The 18,656-nt window shown below is 57.1% G+C and overlaps 1 protein-coding gene across 6 annotated transcripts in view; it reads right to left on the bottom strand.

Annotated features, from left to right (window-relative positions):
• TET3 (tet methylcytosine dioxygenase 3) overlaps positions 1–18,656 on the bottom strand; it is a 93,236-nt gene that overhangs the window by 60,904 nt on the left and 13,676 nt on the right. For 4 of the 6 annotated variants that reach the window (XM_084901264.1, XM_084901262.1, XM_084901263.1 and 1 more), the window contains one exon: positions 15,550–15,606. In XM_084901264.1, the coding sequence (XP_084757390.1) occupies positions 15,550–15,606 (57 nt within the window). Of the gene's footprint in view, positions 1–14,843; positions 14,881–15,549; positions 15,607–15,917; positions 15,993–18,656 lie in introns of those variants that run through there. The other 2 variants (XM_084901265.1, XM_084901266.1) reach the window with 2 other exon arrangements.

The raw sequence follows: 18,656 nt of genomic DNA, 5'->3' as shown, positions 1-18,656 counted from the left end.
ATATGTAAGCTGATAGGAGTATAAAAATAGAGCTGTTTCCGGGGGCTGGAGGTGGGGTGGAGTGGGATTGGGGGGGGGGGACACAGATCTGGAGATTAATATTAATGAAAACAATAACTATTAGCAGAGGAAAAAAACCATGCTTCTCAAAAACGTTTGTTAAATAATAAGAAAAAAAATATGGAAGGTTTCAACCCAAGAAGCTAGGAAATAAAAACTAAGAAAGGAAAAAGGAATCAGTAGAGATAAAGAGAAATGCGTGATTAGAAAATAAAACGCAGTCGTGTTTGTAAATGGACCTAAGAGGTGGCTCTCTAAAGGACAAATAAACTTCTGGCAGGGACGGTCATCTTAAAAAGAAAAACACCAACAAGCAGCATCAGAAATGCAAAAAGGGAGATGACCATGGCCAGTCTATGAGACCTGAAGTTCACCACTAAAAACTTTAAAAATATGATGAAAGGACAATTTTCTAGAATAAATTATTCAAGAAGCAGAAATATTGAAAATATCAATCGCCAAAGAAACAGACATCTGCAGAGAATGACCCCCTGAGCAGGGCACCAGTCTCAGTACCTGGAATTACATAATTTTCACAACAACGTGGGTCTGTTTTATCCTTTCATTTAATTCTCCCAGCCCCTCCGAGGTAAGCACGGTCTCCCCGGTTTATAGACCAGGAACCAGGGGTCCCGAAGGACCACGGCTCTGTCTCTGAGTCACCCAGCCAGACGTGGCCACACCGGACGCAGGTCCACGGCCAGACAGCCCCAGGCATGACCCCGAAAAGTCTGTTCCCGAGGCCCCTCCGTTCCTCTCTGACCATCCGTGGTGGAGACTTCTGGCCCCTCCCTGCTTCAAGGGTGGTCCCCTGGCCAGCAGCATCAGCACCACCGGAGAGCCTGTTAGGAATACAGACGCTCAGACCCACCCAGACCAGCCCGCGGGAAGCTGTATTATAGAGATTCCTGGGTGATATGGGTGGATGTTAAAGCATGAGATGCACTGGTCTAGTCTGTCACTGTCCCCTGACATTTACAAAAGCAGAACCTGTTTCCTACAAAACAAAAAAATCAACTTGCTCAAGGATTAGAACTCGATTTGATCATATGAACATATAAAAAAAAAAAAAAATCTGGCAAAATAAAACCAAACGTTAAAAAAGTGAAGGACATCGGTAGTATCTGTCAAGGTCTGGTAAACAGTCAATAGGACCAATATATGAAGCTCTTATGAATTCATATTAAAAAAAAAAATCTCACAGAAGAAAAGCAGGCAAAGCAAAATCAAAATATATTCACAAAGAAATGAAGATCGCAAATTAACAGAACTGTAAAGGATTTGCCAATCAAAACACTTCATGCCAGTTTTATACCAATTAAAAGGCTTTAATATAAGTGTGCTCTTTTGATAACCAGGAGAGAAAAATCAATAGACTTTTAAAATGTAAAATTATATAATTATTTTAGAAAGACCGAAATATCAACAGGAGTTCTCTGTGATAAGATTATAGACGTCTTATGTTCTCTAATTGCTCATGTGAACTTCCTGATTTTTCCACAGTGAATTTGCATTCTTTTTAAAAATATATATATATTTTATTGATTTTTTACAGAGAGGAAGGGAGAAGTATAGAGAGTTAGAAACATCATTGAGAGAGAAAGATCAACCAGCTGCCTCCTGCACACTCCCTACTTGGGCCCGCAACCGAGGTGCATGCCCTTGACCAGAATCAGACCTGGGACCTTTCAGTCCACAGGCCGATGCTCTATCCACTGAGCCAAACCCTTTAGGGCTAAATTTGCATTCTTTGTAATACACAACAACGAAATTTAACTATTTCCTAGAGTTTGATCTTATCTGAAACTTAGCAGCCTTTATATTTAGTCCGTCTTGGCTTCGCACAGGTGTCTACACCACGCCTGGCCTTTTCACAACCACGCAGTACGGAAGGGCGTGTCTTCTCCGTCCCCGTCAAGCACTGGGAGCCTCTGTTACATTATCACTCTACAGAACACCAGCTCCCACACGCCGGCGGACAGAGGAACCCCCTGCAGGCTGCTGGCTACAGATGCAGACACTCAGGTCCCACCCCCGAGACCAACCCTGTGCCTGTGCCTGTGCCTGTGCGGGGACTGCCCTCGGAGAGCCCCCCAATGACCCTGTGAGGCTGAGGGCGGACGCAGGAAAGGAGAAAGCCAGCTGGCTCACCAACTGGGTGAACGGAGGTCTTCCGAGCTGGCAGGGGGCAGCAGTCCGCCCACCTCCCCACCCCCGCTGTGTGCACTCACAGGCTGGCCTGGGCTTTGGAAGAGGGCGGCAGGTGCACGGGGAGGCCGCGTGGGACAGGCTTTCTCCACCAGGTGAGCTGGCACCCGCCCCGAGCAGCCAGCACCGCGGCGCCACGGCCAGAGCGCGCTCCGCGCCGGGAAAGTCACTCGGAACCCCTCCACGGGGTCGCAGAGGCCCATCTGTCAGTGTCTGCTGGGCGCCCTGAGGGGCGGCTCCTCCGGAGCTGGCGGAGGTGCCGCCGGGCTGCCAGGAGGGGCCCGGGGCTTGGCACTCCGCAGGCGGGGCCCGCAGGGACGCTCCCCGGCCCGGGGCTGCTTCCCCAGGCCCCGTGGGCACTGGGAGAGGGAGTGAGACACGGATGGGGTGGGGGCCCGACCCCTTGGGTGTATATATATCCTTGGCTCCGCTATCTCCCTGGCAGGTGTGAGTGAACCAGCAGAGGAGCCAGGGGAAGTGTTTCCACTCCTCTGCAGCCCCGAGCACCGAAGGAGAGAGGAGCACGGACCGCGGCTCAATGGCTCCGTTCGTGGCCCCAAGCACAGCCCAGGGACACTCTGAACCAGGATGGAGGACCGAGGATGAATACAGAGTGTCTGGGAAGCGCCCCAGCCCACCTGGCTGGCATTTCCCTTAACGCGCACAAGCCAAGTGCACCTCCTCTCCCCACCTTCTTTCCAGGCAGGACTCCTGGCCGCTGCGTAAGAGCACAGGGCCCCTCACACCTGCAGGCCTGGAGCCCCCACGCCTCAGAGATGAGCGGGCTCCTTGTGCATGGGCCCCGGTGGACCCAGCCTTCCCGGGCAGGGAGAGATCTCCATCTCCCGCCCAGCTCTGTGGCAGCAGAGACCGGGACCGGCAGGAGGGCAGGAGGGCAGCTCCTTCGAGAAATAGGGTCTTTCATTCCCCAGTTACAGGCACCAGCACAAAACGCAAACACGACGAGGAGGATTAGCACACGGAGAGGAACAAAGGCCACTAGACAGTCCCCGGGGGGTGGGGAGGCCACGGACTCTGGAGAAGAGAGGGGAGAAGGAGGAAGCCGCCCCCCTGGAGGAGGAAGACAACCAGCCCACAGACCTGGAGCCCACAGACCTGGAGCCCACAGACCTGGAGCCCACAGACCTGGAGCCCACAGACCTGGAGCCCACGCCGGCAGCCGGGGGTCTTCCGAGCTCCACTCAGACCTGGCGACGCCTCGTCCCCGAAGCGCAGCCGCAGGTGCCCGTGCCCTGCTGCGGCGTCTGGGAACCGGGAAGGCAGCTCTCCCTACTAGTTAGCACTAATGAGGGTTAATGACCAGTGGGCCGCCAGTCCCAGGGTAATTAGAGGTATCGGATCAGAGGGCTCCTCCCTGGTGTCTGCTGTGGGCAGTGCCAGGGCCTTCTTTTCACTGTGGGAGCAGGCAGGTGCCCCACCTCTGCGCCCGGCCGGCTCACAGCCCCAGGGCTGCTTGAGACTCTGCTCCTTGCTGGGGCCTAGGGCCGTGGTCGGCAAACTCACGAGCCACATGCCGCTCTTTGGCCCCTTGAGTGTGGCTCTTCCACAAAATACCACGGCCTGGGCGAGTCTATTTTGAAGAAGTGGCATTAGAAGAAGTTCAAGTTTAAAAAATTTGGCTCTCCAAAGGAATTTCAATCGTTGTACTGTTGATGTTTGGCTCTGTTGACTAATGAGTTTGCCGATCACTGGCCTAGGATGTCACATTGTGGAGGTGAATACTTACCCCTCCCCCCCCCTCTCTCTCATCAATCTGATGCCACAGCATTTATTAAAAGGGTTTACTGCATCCTAGGCTTTGTGCCAGACACCGGGGAATGAACGTGAGTAAGATGAGCATCTCACCAACTCGGAACGCACACCGGCTCCTCGAGTGTTGCTACGGAGGTACCGACAGGACACGTGTGCACTGAGGGAGAAGGGGCTGCCTGAGCCCAGAGCTGGCGTCACCGAGCATCGGACAAAACCCAGAGGATTTCTACTGCCCTGCAGCCCCAGTTAGAAAATGCCACAGGAAAGACACCAGTGACTGCAGCCACAACAAAACCTGCAACTGTCCCAGCAAGGAGTGTAAGGAGACATGTAAGACACGTGTGAAAAGAACTTTGACGGACACACACAAAGACTGGAATGAACAGAAAGATATACTTCCCATTTCCCAGATGGGAAACTCATTACAGAGCTGCCCATTCTGCCCAAATAATCTATAAATTCCATGTGATTCCACTTGAAAAATCCAAACATTTTTCATAGAACTTGACAAGCTGTCTAAAAGCTTATTTGGGAAAGGAAGTGAAAAAGAAAAGCAAAAAAAAAAAAAAAAAAAAAAAAAAAAGCTATGGAAATAATGAGTTTTTTAGGGTTTTTAAAAAATCAAACTATTATATAAAAACTGTAGTAATTAAAACAATGAAATACTGACATAGAATCAGACAAATAATTCAACAGAAAAGAGGAAAAGCCCTAAAAAAAAACATGAATATATGCATAATTATAAAATGCTTAACATAGAATTATAAACCTTTTTGGAAACGATTAATAGTCTGGACATAATAGGCCTTGTATTTGGGGAAAATTTAATCCCTCTCTTATACTATATACAAAATAACTCCCAGCTTGGAGTTCTACATATCTAAAATAAAACTACAAAGTGGAAAACTTGGGTGCCAAAATACTGATGAATTCCAATTGCATAAAAATCAAATTTCAAAATGACAGACACAAGAAAAGAAAAATGAGAGGCCACAATTTTTCCAACATAGAAGAGGAGTTAATACTGATAATATATGAGAACTTTATGAACCATTAAAATTCAGTCTAATTAAAAGTGGGTAATATATGTAATATGTGATACACAGAATAAATGCAAAAGTGGTTAACAGTTAAAACATTCTCAAATTCACTAATAAAATAAGTTAAAATAATAGGAGCTAACCTTTTCACTACCAAATTGGCAAAAATTAAAAGCTGGTAATACCTCATTGAGGGTAGGTGGGACAGTAAATTTAATTGATATTATCAGATTACCTTTTGGGGGGTAATTTGATAATGTCAACTGAAATTTCATTTGTATGATTTTGTCCCACACAAATATTTAAACAAATAACCAAAAAATTTTATAAACTACCACACATCATTTAAAATTGCAAAATACAGAAACTGTAAATGTCCATCAACAGGAAACAAATTACAATAAACTTATAAAACGAAAGACTCCATAGCCGTTTAAAAGGCCAAGACAGATGCACTGACATGGAAAGATGTCCTCCACATAGTAATGAGCAGGAAAAAGAATACCAAACCTGAAAAGTATGGTACGAACACATTTGTGTGGGAAAGATAGTAAGTTCACATACTTTAAAGTCTGTAACGATATGTACAAGTTGTTCACAGAGATTACACTGAGATGGAGAAGAAAGGGGGGGGGTTTCAGTTTCCAATTTATAAACTTTTATATTGTTTGATTTCTTTAAATGGGCAAGTATTTTATTTAAAGTCCAAAATTTTCTTTTCCATTTTGGAAGATAAAGAAGGAAGAATATTGCGATTGGTTTCTAAGTTGACCAGCACCTTCCAAGCGCTCTAGCGCACATCACATGTCAAACCCGGGGCACTGAGGCCACAGGAGAACATAGACAAAAAAATCGCTATTTTTAAATGTGTTTGTGATCAAAGAAGAAAAATTTAGGGAAAAGTGTTCTAAGGATCCACCTGAGAACCTAGAAAAAGCACACCCCAAGGTGAACCCAAGGAAAATACAATGAACACAAAGCAGAAAGTAACGCTTTGGAAAACAGAAGGCACAACTGACACACCTGGGCACTTTTAAATTACACGGAACTCGGGCAAAGCTAATGAAAGAAAGAGGGGGAAAATTAATACATAACATTAGAAAGTGGGAAAGTGAAAAAAATCAGATACTAAGAGAATTGAAAAGGAATAACTATAGACATATTAGTCTAATAAGTTTGAAAACAGCTTGTTTTCAAGGGAAACACAAAGGAAATATTTTATACCAGCAGCCATAGGACAAACAGCTCAGAAAGCTCAATGACCCGTCCCTCAGAAAAGAACCAGGCTCAGACAGGTTCACCAGCAGACTTTTTTTCAATCCCAATGGAATAAAATTATTACTTAAACGGTATTATTTAAATTGCCCCAAAGTACAAAGAACCAAAGCTTCACCATCCGTTATATGAAGTTACTATTATTCTACAATAATACCAACATCTGACAATGAAAACACAAAAGGGAAATTATAGGCCAATCTCATGAACAAATATAGATGCAAAACTCCCAATTAATAGTTCACATTAAACGGCATGTTTAAAAAAAGTACCCTGGCCCAAGCTGGTTTGGCTCAGTGGTTAGAGTGTAGGCCTGCAGACTAAAGGGTCCTGGGCTCCATTCCAGTTGAGGGCATATGCCCAGGTGGCAGCTGAATCCCCAGGAGGGGGCATGCAGGAGGCAGCCAATCAATGATTTTTCTCTCATCAATGATATTTCTATCTCTCCCTCTCCCTTCATCTCTGAAATAAATTTTTTAAAAAAATAGCCGAAACTGGTTTGGCTCAGTGGGATAGAGCGTCGGCCTGCGGACTGGAAGGTCCTGGGTTTGATTCCGGTCAAGGGCATGTACTTTGGTTGCGGGCACATCCCCGGTGGGGGGTGTGCAGGAGGCAGTTGATCAATGATTCTCTCTCATCGACATTTCTAGCTCTCTATTCCTCTCCCTTCCTCTCTGTAAAAAATCAATAAAATATATTTTTAAAAATACCCCATTATCAATGATGGTATATTCAAAGAATGCAAAGATAGTTCAATATTAAGAAGTGCATTAGCACAACTCATCTTAATAAGAGGCAAAGAAAAATATTATTCCATCTTCAAACCATGCCGTCGTGAGGCCTAAGGAAGCGGACAATGGCAACGCTGCCGCCCTGCACCCCACACATAGTGAGCGCCCCCCCGAGAGCATCGCAGCTGGTCACTGTGTGGGGAGAGCAGGCCCCCACGCGGCACGACACCATTTTTTTAAAAATATTTTATTAATTTTTTACAGAGAGGAAGAGAGAGGGCGAGTTAGAAACATCCATGAGAGGGAATCATCCATCAGCTGCCTCCTGCACACCCCCCACTGGAGATGTGCCCGCAACCAACGTACATGCCCTTGACCGGAATCGAACCTGGGACCTTTCAGTCCGCAGACCGACGCTCTATCCACGGAGCCAAACTGGTTTTGGCAGCATGACGCCATTTTTATACCCAGCACAGGACAAGGGCACGCATGCAGAGAACCACGTCCTGAGAGATGCTCTGGGTACCGGCAGTTAACTGGGTTGTGAACGCCGGGCAAACTCCTTCCCCTCTGCCCATTTCTGTTTCCACAGAACGTGTCCTATCTGCAGACTCAAAAGAGAGAACAAAAAGCCAAAAAGAAAAAAACAAAACAAAAAAAAAACAGATGTCTGGATTTTGCCAAGAGGGCTGTAAGCCAAAGGCCAAGGTGGAAGAGGATTAACGGTGACGGGGAGAGGGGACACCAGGCAGGGCTGGCAGGATCCCCGTCCCGCACCGGACACATCGGCGACACCGGCTCAGCTGTGAGAGACGCCCGCGCGTGTGGGAGGATATTCCTGGCGGGGGCCAGGCTGAAGGCCCGGGCCCCGGACCAGCACACACGGCTGTGCGGGGCGTGGCCGGACCGGGCTTAGCCCGAAGCCCGCGGGAAGGCTGGGCTCCGGGCACGGCGTGAGGGCCCTCGTTTCCTCACCCCGGTGCTGGCGACACGGGCGTGCTTACTCTGGAAACTCACCGAGCTGTACACAGGGGGTGCCCCGTTTTCTCATCATTAAAAACCGAGAGGAGAACACGGGGCTTCTGTCATCTGCGACAGACCTGCCCTCACATTCTGGACTGAATAAATCTGAGCTCGCGGGTCAATCCCGTGGAACAGAACGTTCAACCCAGCACTGTGCCTGACACACCTCGCTGTCTCCATGTTTCCAGACTTGGGATGGATGACCACTAAGATGATCAGTGGATGAGAAAAGAGTCTACGGCGAACCCAGGCACGAGGGCAGCGACTTCTCACCCCGAAGGCCATTCCCGCCCCCGGGGAGCCCCGGAGAAGGTGCGGCCCACCTCCGCCCTGGACCAATCACATCCCCCTCTCTGGGGTGTGGGCCCAGGCAGGAGCACGCTCTTTTTTTAAAAACTCCCTGGTGATTTTCAGATGCAGCGGGACCGAGAACCGCTCAACCAGTGGAACCAGAGGGCCTGGCCGCCGGGAACGCTCCAGGGAAGCTGGCGGGGTCCCTGCCGGCTGGTGGAGGCGGTGGGGTGGGAGCTTGTGTTCAGGACTGAAGCAACCACCCGGTCCTCCTCCCCATTTCTCTTCCCAGACAGAGACCCTGTGGGGGACACGCCCTCGGGAGAGGAAGCCGCCTCTGAGAGCGAGGGGGCGGGCTCTGGTCCCAGCGGTGTCGGGGCTGCTCTGGACCACTTGCCAGGACAACCCCAAGACACACACCGCTCCAACCACACAACCCCAGAGCTAAGCCCTAACTACTACCCAGGGCCCAAATGACACCACTGGGAACCCACAGCCAGAAAACAGGAAACCGAGGAGGAATAATAGTGGGAAGACAGCCCACAGGGCAGAGGTCGGCAGAGCTCCATCCTCAGGTAGGACCTGGCCCGGGACCAGGGGGCAGGGCCCGGGAGGGGGTGGGTGCCCCACGGCCCACCTGCCCGCGGCTCCCAACACGAACCCCTGGTCTCCACACCGCCCTCACCCTGCACCCCTCTGCCCGGCTGTGTGACGGGAGCCCGGGCCTGGCGCCACGGCGGCTCTCCCGGCCCCGCAGCCCCGCGGCATGTCACACACTTCCGGGCGACTCTGACCCGAGGAGCCCTTGGCCCGCATCCCACAAAGCAGGCCCTCAGAGGACGTCCTGCTCAGCCCAGAACGTAGCCAAGCTCAAAGCGAGAGGAGAGAGAGGGGGGATGGGCTGAGAGCCCAGAGAGAGGAGAGAGAGGGGTCATAGTGCCGGGACCCCACACTCCCCTGGAAATCCATTCCCGTGTCCCCCCGAGCGGTATGGAGGGCCACAATGAACCGAACTGGGAAGGCACAGTGTTCCCTCTCTGGGTCCAACAGAGCCTGGTGCAGTCAGGGGGAACCCTCTGCAGCCCACCCCAAATTTATTCAAGCCAGCAGAGACGTGACTTGGCTCAGGGGTCCCCCCAAAGGAGAGGGTGGGGTAGAGAAGGTCTGTCTGGGACCCAGCCTGGCCCTCAGCCCGAATCCACCTGGGCGTCTGCCTCTCTCTAGTTCTTCCTCCTCTGCAGGACCAGAGAGGGCCTTCCTAAGGCTCAGTTAGGTGGACTGGCAGGAACTGGCTGCTTCTATAAACTCTATCGGCTTAGCAGGGCGGGGACCGAGGCGCAGCCTGAGAGGAGGGGGTCCTGGGGGGTGGGGGTGGGTATCGGTGCTTCAGAGAAAGCAAAGCGGGGGAAAACACAGTCAACAGGACCGGGAGTCTAGGAGCTCGCTGTCAGGGACAAGTCGCAAACCCTTTCAATGTCTTTGTTTCCCTCCGCAAAGCCCATGGGGTTAGGATTACAACGAAGAAATGCCGGGAGGCGGGGCTGAGAAATCCAATTACTTAAGCACCAAGGGCAGAGTTCCAGGCCACGGAGGGAGCCAGGCCTGACTCTGGACCCTCTCGTACGTGGGACGTCTGCCTCTTCAGGACTCCTTCTGCGGCAAGTCTGCTACCTGCCCTTGCCCACCCGCCCCCTGCTCTCCTCTAAGGTGCGGTAGCCGGGTGGAAGGAAATTAAGGTTGTTGTGTTGTTGTTTTGTCTAATCGTTAGCATCTTAAATAAGATCCGCCAGCGGAAGGATCTTATTTTGTTACCTCCCCCCAAGGATCCTTCCTACGGGAGGTAACATAGGAAGAAGATGCTCAAACTCACACCATCAAAAGCACCGCGATGCCCGTCCTGACAGACACCGGACGGTTTGTGATCCGCCTCTGCCTCTAGCTCACCGGGAGCCACTGAAGGGGAAGCCTCGGCATCTAGCAGGCCCACGGCACGCCAGCACCTGCCTGAGAACCCGCCTCCCCCTAACCGTCCCCTTCCTCTACGTCATGCAGTTCACACACACACACACACACACACACACACAGGCCTCCCCCTAACCGTCCCCTTCCTCTACGTCATGCAGTTCACACACACACACACACACACACACACACACAGGCCTCCCCCTAACCGTCCCCTTCCTCTACGTCATGCAGTTCACACACACACACAACACACACACACACACACAGGCCTCCCCCTAACTGTCCCCTTCCTCTACGTCATGCAGTTCACACACACACACACACACACACACACACCCAGTCCTGCCCGTCAGGGGGCTGCGCGGGTCCTGACGCTTCTCCATCACGACGGGAGACATGCAGAGGTCTAAGGGCCGACGGGGCCTCCTTCCCTAAGAAACTGAGTCGCAAGAAACTCCTCTGAGGGACGTGGGACAGAGCCGTGGGGACGGCAAGACCTCTGCTCTTCCCAGCGCTGCTCTGTCCCCAGCACGGACAGGACCGGAGGGAGGGAGAGTGGTGTCCGGGAAGGGGTGGCGCGGTCAGACCGGAGCCCCTCTAAGGAAACGCTGTGCGGGTGTGGCCGTGCGCTGTGCTCCCCCATCCCCCGCACACAGACGGGGAACAGCCCCTTGAGCTGCCTGGCGCCCGGCGCCTCCTCCCGCTCCCAGGCCGTCCGGGCGTGCTGAGCGCTCGGGCCGCCGCGGTGCAAGCCGTGAACTACGTGTACGAGGCGGGGCCGTGTGTCACCCTGCAACCTTCTGGGAATTAAGAAACACAACACCACCACCTGCCACGTGCAGTCTGAGAAGAACTAACTCTGGAAGGCAACCCCTTCCTTCTACTGAGGAAACGGAAGACCAGGGACAGTAAGGGGCTCCCTCGCAGCCAAGGACAGATCCCAAGTCGCAGGTTTGGGAACAGAGAGAAAAGAGACAGGACGGCTGCCCTTTCTCGCCCTCCTTGCCGCCGCCGAGTTCCCGCTCCCGCGCGGCCCGGCTGCGGGGCCCAGGGCCGCCCACCGCGCAGAAGGCCGCCGTGGGCTCCAGGGGACGTGCCCACCGTGTTCCTCTCCAGCCTTATCTGAGCCTCGAACCCAGCACGTGTGAAGCCAACACTTTCCCTTCAAAACTATGCTCCCTTCCCAGCTGCCCCGCTTCTCACCCCACGAGTCTCATCTGTAATTGCCAGATCCCAGAGATGCCAGTTTATTGAAAATGTGGCTGGCATGTGGACTCTTCCCTCAAAGCCCCTTGGGGTCCCCTGAGCCAGGGATACAAGCAAAGGCACAGCACCAGGCACAACACCAGGCACAGCACCAGGCACGGCTGGGGGCGAGGGGGCGGGCTGCCGATCCCCAAACGCTGATCCCATAGCCTTCCCTGGATGACACGCAGACACTGCCCATGCTGGTGTGCCCACACGGACTGACGAGCTTAGGGGATTTAGCCAGCGTCTCTTGCTTCTAGGGATGCTGTGAAGACCCGATAACAACGATTTCTCTTATTTTCCAGGACCCAGCACTGTCCCTGGGACACAGGACATGTCCGGTAAGTGTGGGGAGACAAAGGCAGGGAGAAAGGGAGAGAAAGTGAATGGGGCCACAGTCCTAGATGCTAGCTGTCTGAGCCACCCCTGCTCCCCAGCTACCTAGCGGCAGCCTACACGGGCCCGCGAGGAAGCCGCGGCCGCCTCCGACGCCGCAGACGTGCTGGGAACAAAGGGGGAGTCCTCGGCTGCCTGCCAGATGCTCAAGTGAGAGAGGAAGCAAGGCCTGCGAGGTCAGGGGGGGAGAGGACCGGAGAGGGCTGGGAGAGCCAAAGCTGAGCCAGACCCGAGCCCTGCCCACACCCCCGCCCACACCCCGGCCAGCGGGACCACGTGCGGGGAGGGGGCGGGAACGGGAGGGGACCTGGCAAGACCTTTACAAAGACCATGTCCAGCAGAATCGTCCCTCTGCAGCTGGCCGGAGCCCGGGCCGGGCCCTCCGCGGCGAGCCAGCGGGAGGGAGGGCTGCAGGAGCCCGTGGGCACTCGGGGTGTGCAGAAGGCTCCCCGGGGCCCACCCCCCCGTCCATCCTGTCCAGTCCTCTCCCCCCCAGGACATTCAGGAGTTACCAGTTCAGTCACCAGGGAGGAGGAGCTGCGCCCTGGGACTCCAACCCCAGTTCTTGTTATCATTAGGAAGCCCTCCCTCTCCCTCTCTGTCCTCAAACTCGTAAATCCTCCTGGTTGGCTGGTTTCCCCGCTCCAGCCTGACATGCTCACCTGCCACCCTGGTATCTCCCCAGGTTCACCTCCGAGATCAAGGGAGGAGCAGGCCAAGCGGGCCAGAGACTAAGGAGGAGTCACGTACAGTGTGTGTAAAAGTCGAGGATGGTGGCTCCTCGACCAAGGGGCATTTCTGCAGCGGTCAGAGGCAGGGACCCAAGGCAGAGATCCCGGGCACCGTCCCAAAATAGTTTCCAGACGTCTCCGGCCAACTGAGGATTCCCAGGGGGCAGCGCGCGGGAGCAGCGTGGGAGCCCGGAGCCGGGCGGCACGGTGCTCTCGGCGCTGGGCACTCGCTCCCGCCCGGGCTGCCAAGGAGGCGGCGGCAGCCGCAGCGTGTGCTCTGGCGTGTTCCTTCCCGTATCATGGGTAGACACGTCACACCCCCGACAGCCCAGTCAGGGACAACTTGCGTTGATCAAGCTCAACTCTGCACACCCTACAACATCATGCATCTTCTTGAAACCCTGGCAGGACACCGCACACCCAGGTGAGCGTATTCCCACTGGCTCCCAAACGCCCGTCACCCCTGGGACTCCCCCGGCCTGCACCCATCCCACGGGACAGGCTGGGGCACAGGACAAGGGGGGGGGGGGGGCGTCTCACGGAGTCTTGGTCTGACCTCAGCATGAGCTCACACAGCAGATGGACAAGGAGGATGTGGCCACGCTGCCTCCTCCTCCAGGGCACCAAACCGGTCACCCAAGGACAGTCAGGAAGGGGGCTCAGATCCCCGTGCTCGCCGGCAGTGCCCAAGGCGGGCCGCGAGAGAAAACCGGCGGTTCTCCAATGACACAGAACTCCACAGACACAAGCACAGACCCCACCTCGGAGCTTTGAAAACACAGCCAGCGCGGGCTCCACCCTGGGAAGCGGGAAAGACAGATGCATGCGCAGGGCTTTCTCTGGTTTTCCAAGCAGCCCTGCTCCATGCCCACAACATTAAGACATTAAGGCCGCGGTGCCAGGCCCGCAGAATGCAGCAGGGAGAAATGGAGAGCACACTGGGAAAGAGAAGCCACTGGGAGGCCAGGCGGGAGGGAGGGAGGAGGGAGGGGGCGCCTCCAGGAGTAAACAAACCTGCCAGCAGTCCGTCCTCCCAGCAGAGAGGGAAGCTCCGGCTGAGAGGGCTGAGTGCCACCGAGGGGGAGGGAGTGGCCGCCTCCCGGAGCCCATCTGTCCTCACCCCCTGGCCCTGCTCTCCCCAGGGCGGGGGCCGGACAGGTGCACGCCAGGCCACAGACCTCAAAGCACCGTCCCCATCCGCAGCGCCGGGCCAGGGGAGGAAGTGGAGGTGGGACCTGGGGATGAGCTCACGCTTTCTCCTCCCCACCCACGGCATCACCGCCAGAATCAGCCACCCTCCGCTCGCCTCAGGGGCCTCCCACGGTCTGGTCCCAGGATCACCCACGCCTCCCAGCCTCCCCGAGGCAGGCCCAGTCCCCAGCGGAGCCAGTGCCACCTGGCCCGTCTCCGTCCCCCAGAAGCTGCTCCAGAACCAAAAACTCTTCCCCCTCCTCCCCCCAGGACTTCCTTGCCTCAAGTTCCTTGGGAAGAAGCCCAGGAACCACCGCGGCTTCTGACCCACCCCACCGCCTCGCCCAGGAGCCCCCACCCCACGCGGGAGGCAGAGCCCCTCCCTGCCCGCGTCCCCACCCAGGCAGGGAGGCGGCACCTCCGCGCAGCTTCCCACAGCTTTCCCAGGAAGCGGGCGGCGTGCTTCCAGGGCGGAGCACCTGGGGACAAAGTAGATCATCCACCTGCTGCCCAAGCAACCAGATCCCGCCCGCCCCCCCCCCCTCCCCGGCTCCCCACAGGCTCCGGGGGCCCGCGGGGAAGGCGGGGTGGAGACCGGCTAGTGTGGGCGCCCTCCCTCCTTAGGAAAGTCCCATCTGGTCCTGCCCCCGCCCACCTGCCCCCCAGCCTCTCGGCTCCGAACTTGAGAGACAGCCCCACGGAGTGGCCACCCGCTTTGTCTCCTCCGCCGTGGGCCACCAGAGGACATGCTGAGTAATAATCCCAAACTCTCCGCGGGCCCCCGGCCCCGACGGACGGATCCCGGTCCCTGTCCGCCTGTGCCTCCCAGTCCCAGACCCTGCCCTGTCCCAAATACCTCAGCCTGACCTTCAGACAGCCAGCTCGGCGCCCCTTCCCTGCTGCCGACTCACCTGGTAACATTCCCGTCTCGGCTCCCCAGACAGACACCGAGCCAGCCTCCCGCCGGCTTCCCAGGCATGAGGTTGCATCAGCCCCCACCCTACCCAAAATATCCTCACCCCCCCCCCCACCTCCTCTCCTCTCCAGCCATCTCCATGGTGACAGCAGCATGACTAATGACACCCTATCAGCTTCAGGCTCAGGAGCACCATTTACCCTCCCTCTTACCCCGCGCCACCCCGCCCAGGGACTTCTGCAGATTGGATGCAAACCAACAGTGTGCCAGGGACAGGCTCCCAGAGACACCGCCAGGGGTTGCATGTCTTTAAAGAAAAAACACACACAAAAAAAACCACACACACACAAAACAAAACAAAACAAAACACACACACAACACAGCTCCACAAGCCCAGTCCCAACTGCACCCAAAGCATCCAGCTGAGAAAGCAGAAAGAATCCAAACAAAACCCACACACAGGCCTGAGAATTCATTGGCCGCCCACACCCCCCGCCACCCCTCCCCCTCGGCGGCTGCTGCACACACAGTGGGAGATTAAGGGATCACCCGAGGAGACCCTTTATTTTTATCCTGCCTCTCCTCCCTCTCCCTCTCCCCCCACCCCTTCTCTCTCGCTCTCTCTCTCTCTCACACACACACACACACGCACGCACGCACGCACGCACACACACACACACAAGCACACGCACACAAAGTACCTTGACAGCGGCCCCTTGTCCCCAGGGCCCGGCTCCTTCACCAGCCTTTATCTCCACCTGCAAGAGAAGCCAGAGAGACAGGCGGGTGAGCCGCGCTGACAGCGGGAGCGGCTCCGGTCCTCGGGCTGCACCCCCCGCGCCGCTGCAGGGGCGGCGGAGGGCGGAGGGCGGGGGCGGCCGCTCGGGGAGAAGAAAGGACCGCGGGGACCATCTTCCTGCTCCAGCTGCCGCCCAGGCGCGCGGCGGAGGGGCGCGAGCGAGGGCCTTCCCGGGTGTTTTTGTTTTCCCGGCTCCCTCTCCCCCCCTCCCCCCCAGGCCCCGGAGGCCCCTGGCCCTCCTCCTATGCCTCCCCGCCCGGCCTGCGCTACCTCGGCCGGCCTCCCCCGGTGCGCGGGGCCGGCGGGCCTCCCATTATCCGCCGGAGGGAGAGGGAGCCGGGCGCGCGGAGGGAGGCTCTGCAGAGGCGGCGGCCAGCTGCCGCCCGCTCCCCTCCCCTCCCCTCCCCTCCCCTCCCCTCCCCGCGGGGCAGGGTGCAGGGCGGCGCGCGCGCCAGCCAATCCCCGCGGCCGGCCACGCGGGGGCGGGACCTGCCCAGCCGGGGCGGGGGCGCCGCGGAGGGAGCCGCGTCCATCCGCCCAGCGGCCCAGGCCCCGCCGCCTCTCCCGGGCAGGCCGGGATCCCGGGGCACCTCGCCTCCTCCTGGCAGGGGTCCCCGATGGTAATACCAGCGGCATCCTCGGCCTCTCCGGGGTCCAGCCGCAGCTGGTGTGCAGGGGCTTCCTCTCCCACCTCTGGGGTCCACACACCACCCCCAACACCAGCCTCCCCCAGGGCCGGCGCGGGAAGAGCTGGAGGAGCAAGAGCCCCTCCGGTCTGCAAAGAAAAAAGGAAGCCCGACCGTGTGAACCTTCACCCCCACTCTGCCTGCAGATAAGAAAACAAGGCAAGCCCAGGGACGGAACTTACCAAGGGCGACGCAGCGAGAAAGCAGCAGCGGAGCTGGGACCCCGGGCCGCCCGCCTGGCTTTAAATACCAGGCTCTTAGCCTTAGGCAGCCCTGCTCCTCCCTCCGGCGCCCACCTCCGAACACAGACTTCGGGAAGCCCACACTGGCTGTGGCCCAAAGCCTCCCTCCCCGTGCCAGCCTGGCGCACCCCCATGCAAACACCCACACCCTCACCCTCACCCTAGGATGGCTCATCCCTCTGCCTGATTATATACCCCCCGTCCAGATGGCCTCCCCATCACCACCACCACTGGGGATACTGTCTCCTCTCCTAGAAGCACCCCCCCCTTTCTCCTCTGCCCCCCATCAGGGCTTCCCATCCCTGGGAAAGGCCGAGGACCCCGAAGCAATGACCTCCAGTTCCCAGCTCTGAGCCTCTGAAAGCTGCAATGCCCAGGACGCGAAGGGCGGGAGAACAGAGTGGGGAGAGGATGGCCCCCCATTCCACTCCTGGATTTAGTTCCTGACATCCCTGGGCACGTCCTGCTCTACCCCCTCCCCCCTCCCTGTGGCTGAACACCCAGCGCCCCCACCTCCCAGGAGGGGCCGTCACAGACTCCGGTCCCCGCGGATCCCGAGGATCCCGAGCGGAAACGCAGTGCGCCCCGGGCGCATGCTGTGGGCTGCGGGCGCTGCTCGCTCCTCTCGCTAGTTTCTGGGAGAATGCGTCCTGCGCTGCTTCTGTCTCACAGAGGAAGCGGCGGAGGTCCCGGAAAAGCGGCTCGGGCTCTCTAGGGTGTGTGACCGCTGTTTTACGGGATGTGCTCCTCTACCAGGTCTCTCACAGGTGCCCCGGTGCTGCCCCAACCTGGTGCCCCATGGCCATGGGGTCCTCGGCTGGGACAAGCTGCCTCAGGAGGGACAGCAAAGCTCCCATCTATCTGGTGAGGAGGTTCCGGGAGGCCCGGGGCCCACCCCTGCATCAGCCCCGGGACAGAGGGCAGCTCCGCCGGGCTCCTCTCCAGGCCAAGCGACAAGGCAGGGCCAGGACCAGTGTCCCGAGTCACGGCTCCCGATGGGAACACGGGCGTCTGCACCCCGCAGTTCTTCCCCTGCCCAGGCCAAGAGAAGCCCGGCCTGCATCCCGGCCCCCAGCCCCCGGCCCACCTACCCACCCCGCACACAGCCCGCGTGCCACTCGGAGGAACAATTAACGGCGCGGCTGCCGCGGCCGCCCGTTTATCAGGCCCCTGCTAGGTCCCAGGCTCCGTGCCAACCGTGCCAGTGGGAGCATCTCATTCGAATTACTCCACACACAACCTGGCCCCTTCCGGGGAACGGACTCAGACACGGACGTTGTCGATGGGCCCACAGAGCACACGGCGGGGGAGCGGGAGGCCAGCATCCCAATGCAGGCCTTTCTCCTCCCGTCCTCCAACCCCCTCTCTCTCTCAGCCAACCCCAGGAAAACGCGCAGAGGGATGGGGTCGCTTGAATTCAGCCCCCTCCCTGTAAGCTCTGGTCCGAGAACAGAATCGGAGACTTCGAGATGCTGCTGCGTGCCGGGTTCCCCACCCCCTTCCCCCACGTGGGGCGGGGAGCACGGCTCCATCTGAAAGTCGTCCCTCCGTCCCTCGGCCACGTTCCCAGCTCCTCCAGCCTCCGTGAGCATCGCCCCTTCTCCCGGGGCCTCTCCCCGCGCACCAATCACAGCCAAGTTCAGTTATTTATTTACACGGCCGTCTCCCCCACGTGGGCGGGGGCCGTCTTCCCCACTTCACTAGGCTCTGCCCGGAGCTGGAATGTGCTGAGCGGAGCTTCTAGCGAGGAGGGAGGGAAGGCAGGCAGGGGGCTGGGCGACATGGAGGCCTCTCTCCTGGTTGGCTTTCTCTCTGCGATCCCCAAGTACCAGAGGGACTCCTCCTCTCCCCGGAGGGCAGGACCTGCCACCACTAAATGAGAGCCGAGTCTCAGCCTGCTCAGCCCAGCCCAGGTCTTCCTCACCAGCCTGCAGGGGCCGCCCACCCCTCATTGCTAACTCCGTCCCACCTCCTGCCGACACCCCAAGAGGAGCCCATGCCCCCCGAGGAGGCCACCTGCTCCCATCTCTGCCCCACCCTGGCCTCTGGCCTTTTCCAGGACTCCAGGAGAGCCAGTGCCC

Source organism: Pipistrellus hanaki (assembly GCF_964339955.1).
Source record: "Pipistrellus hanaki genome assembly, chromosome: 12".
NCBI classification, from domain to species: domain Eukaryota; kingdom Metazoa; phylum Chordata; class Mammalia; order Chiroptera; family Vespertilionidae; genus Pipistrellus; species Pipistrellus hanaki.
This window is presented reverse-complemented; position numbering and strand designations above follow the sequence as displayed.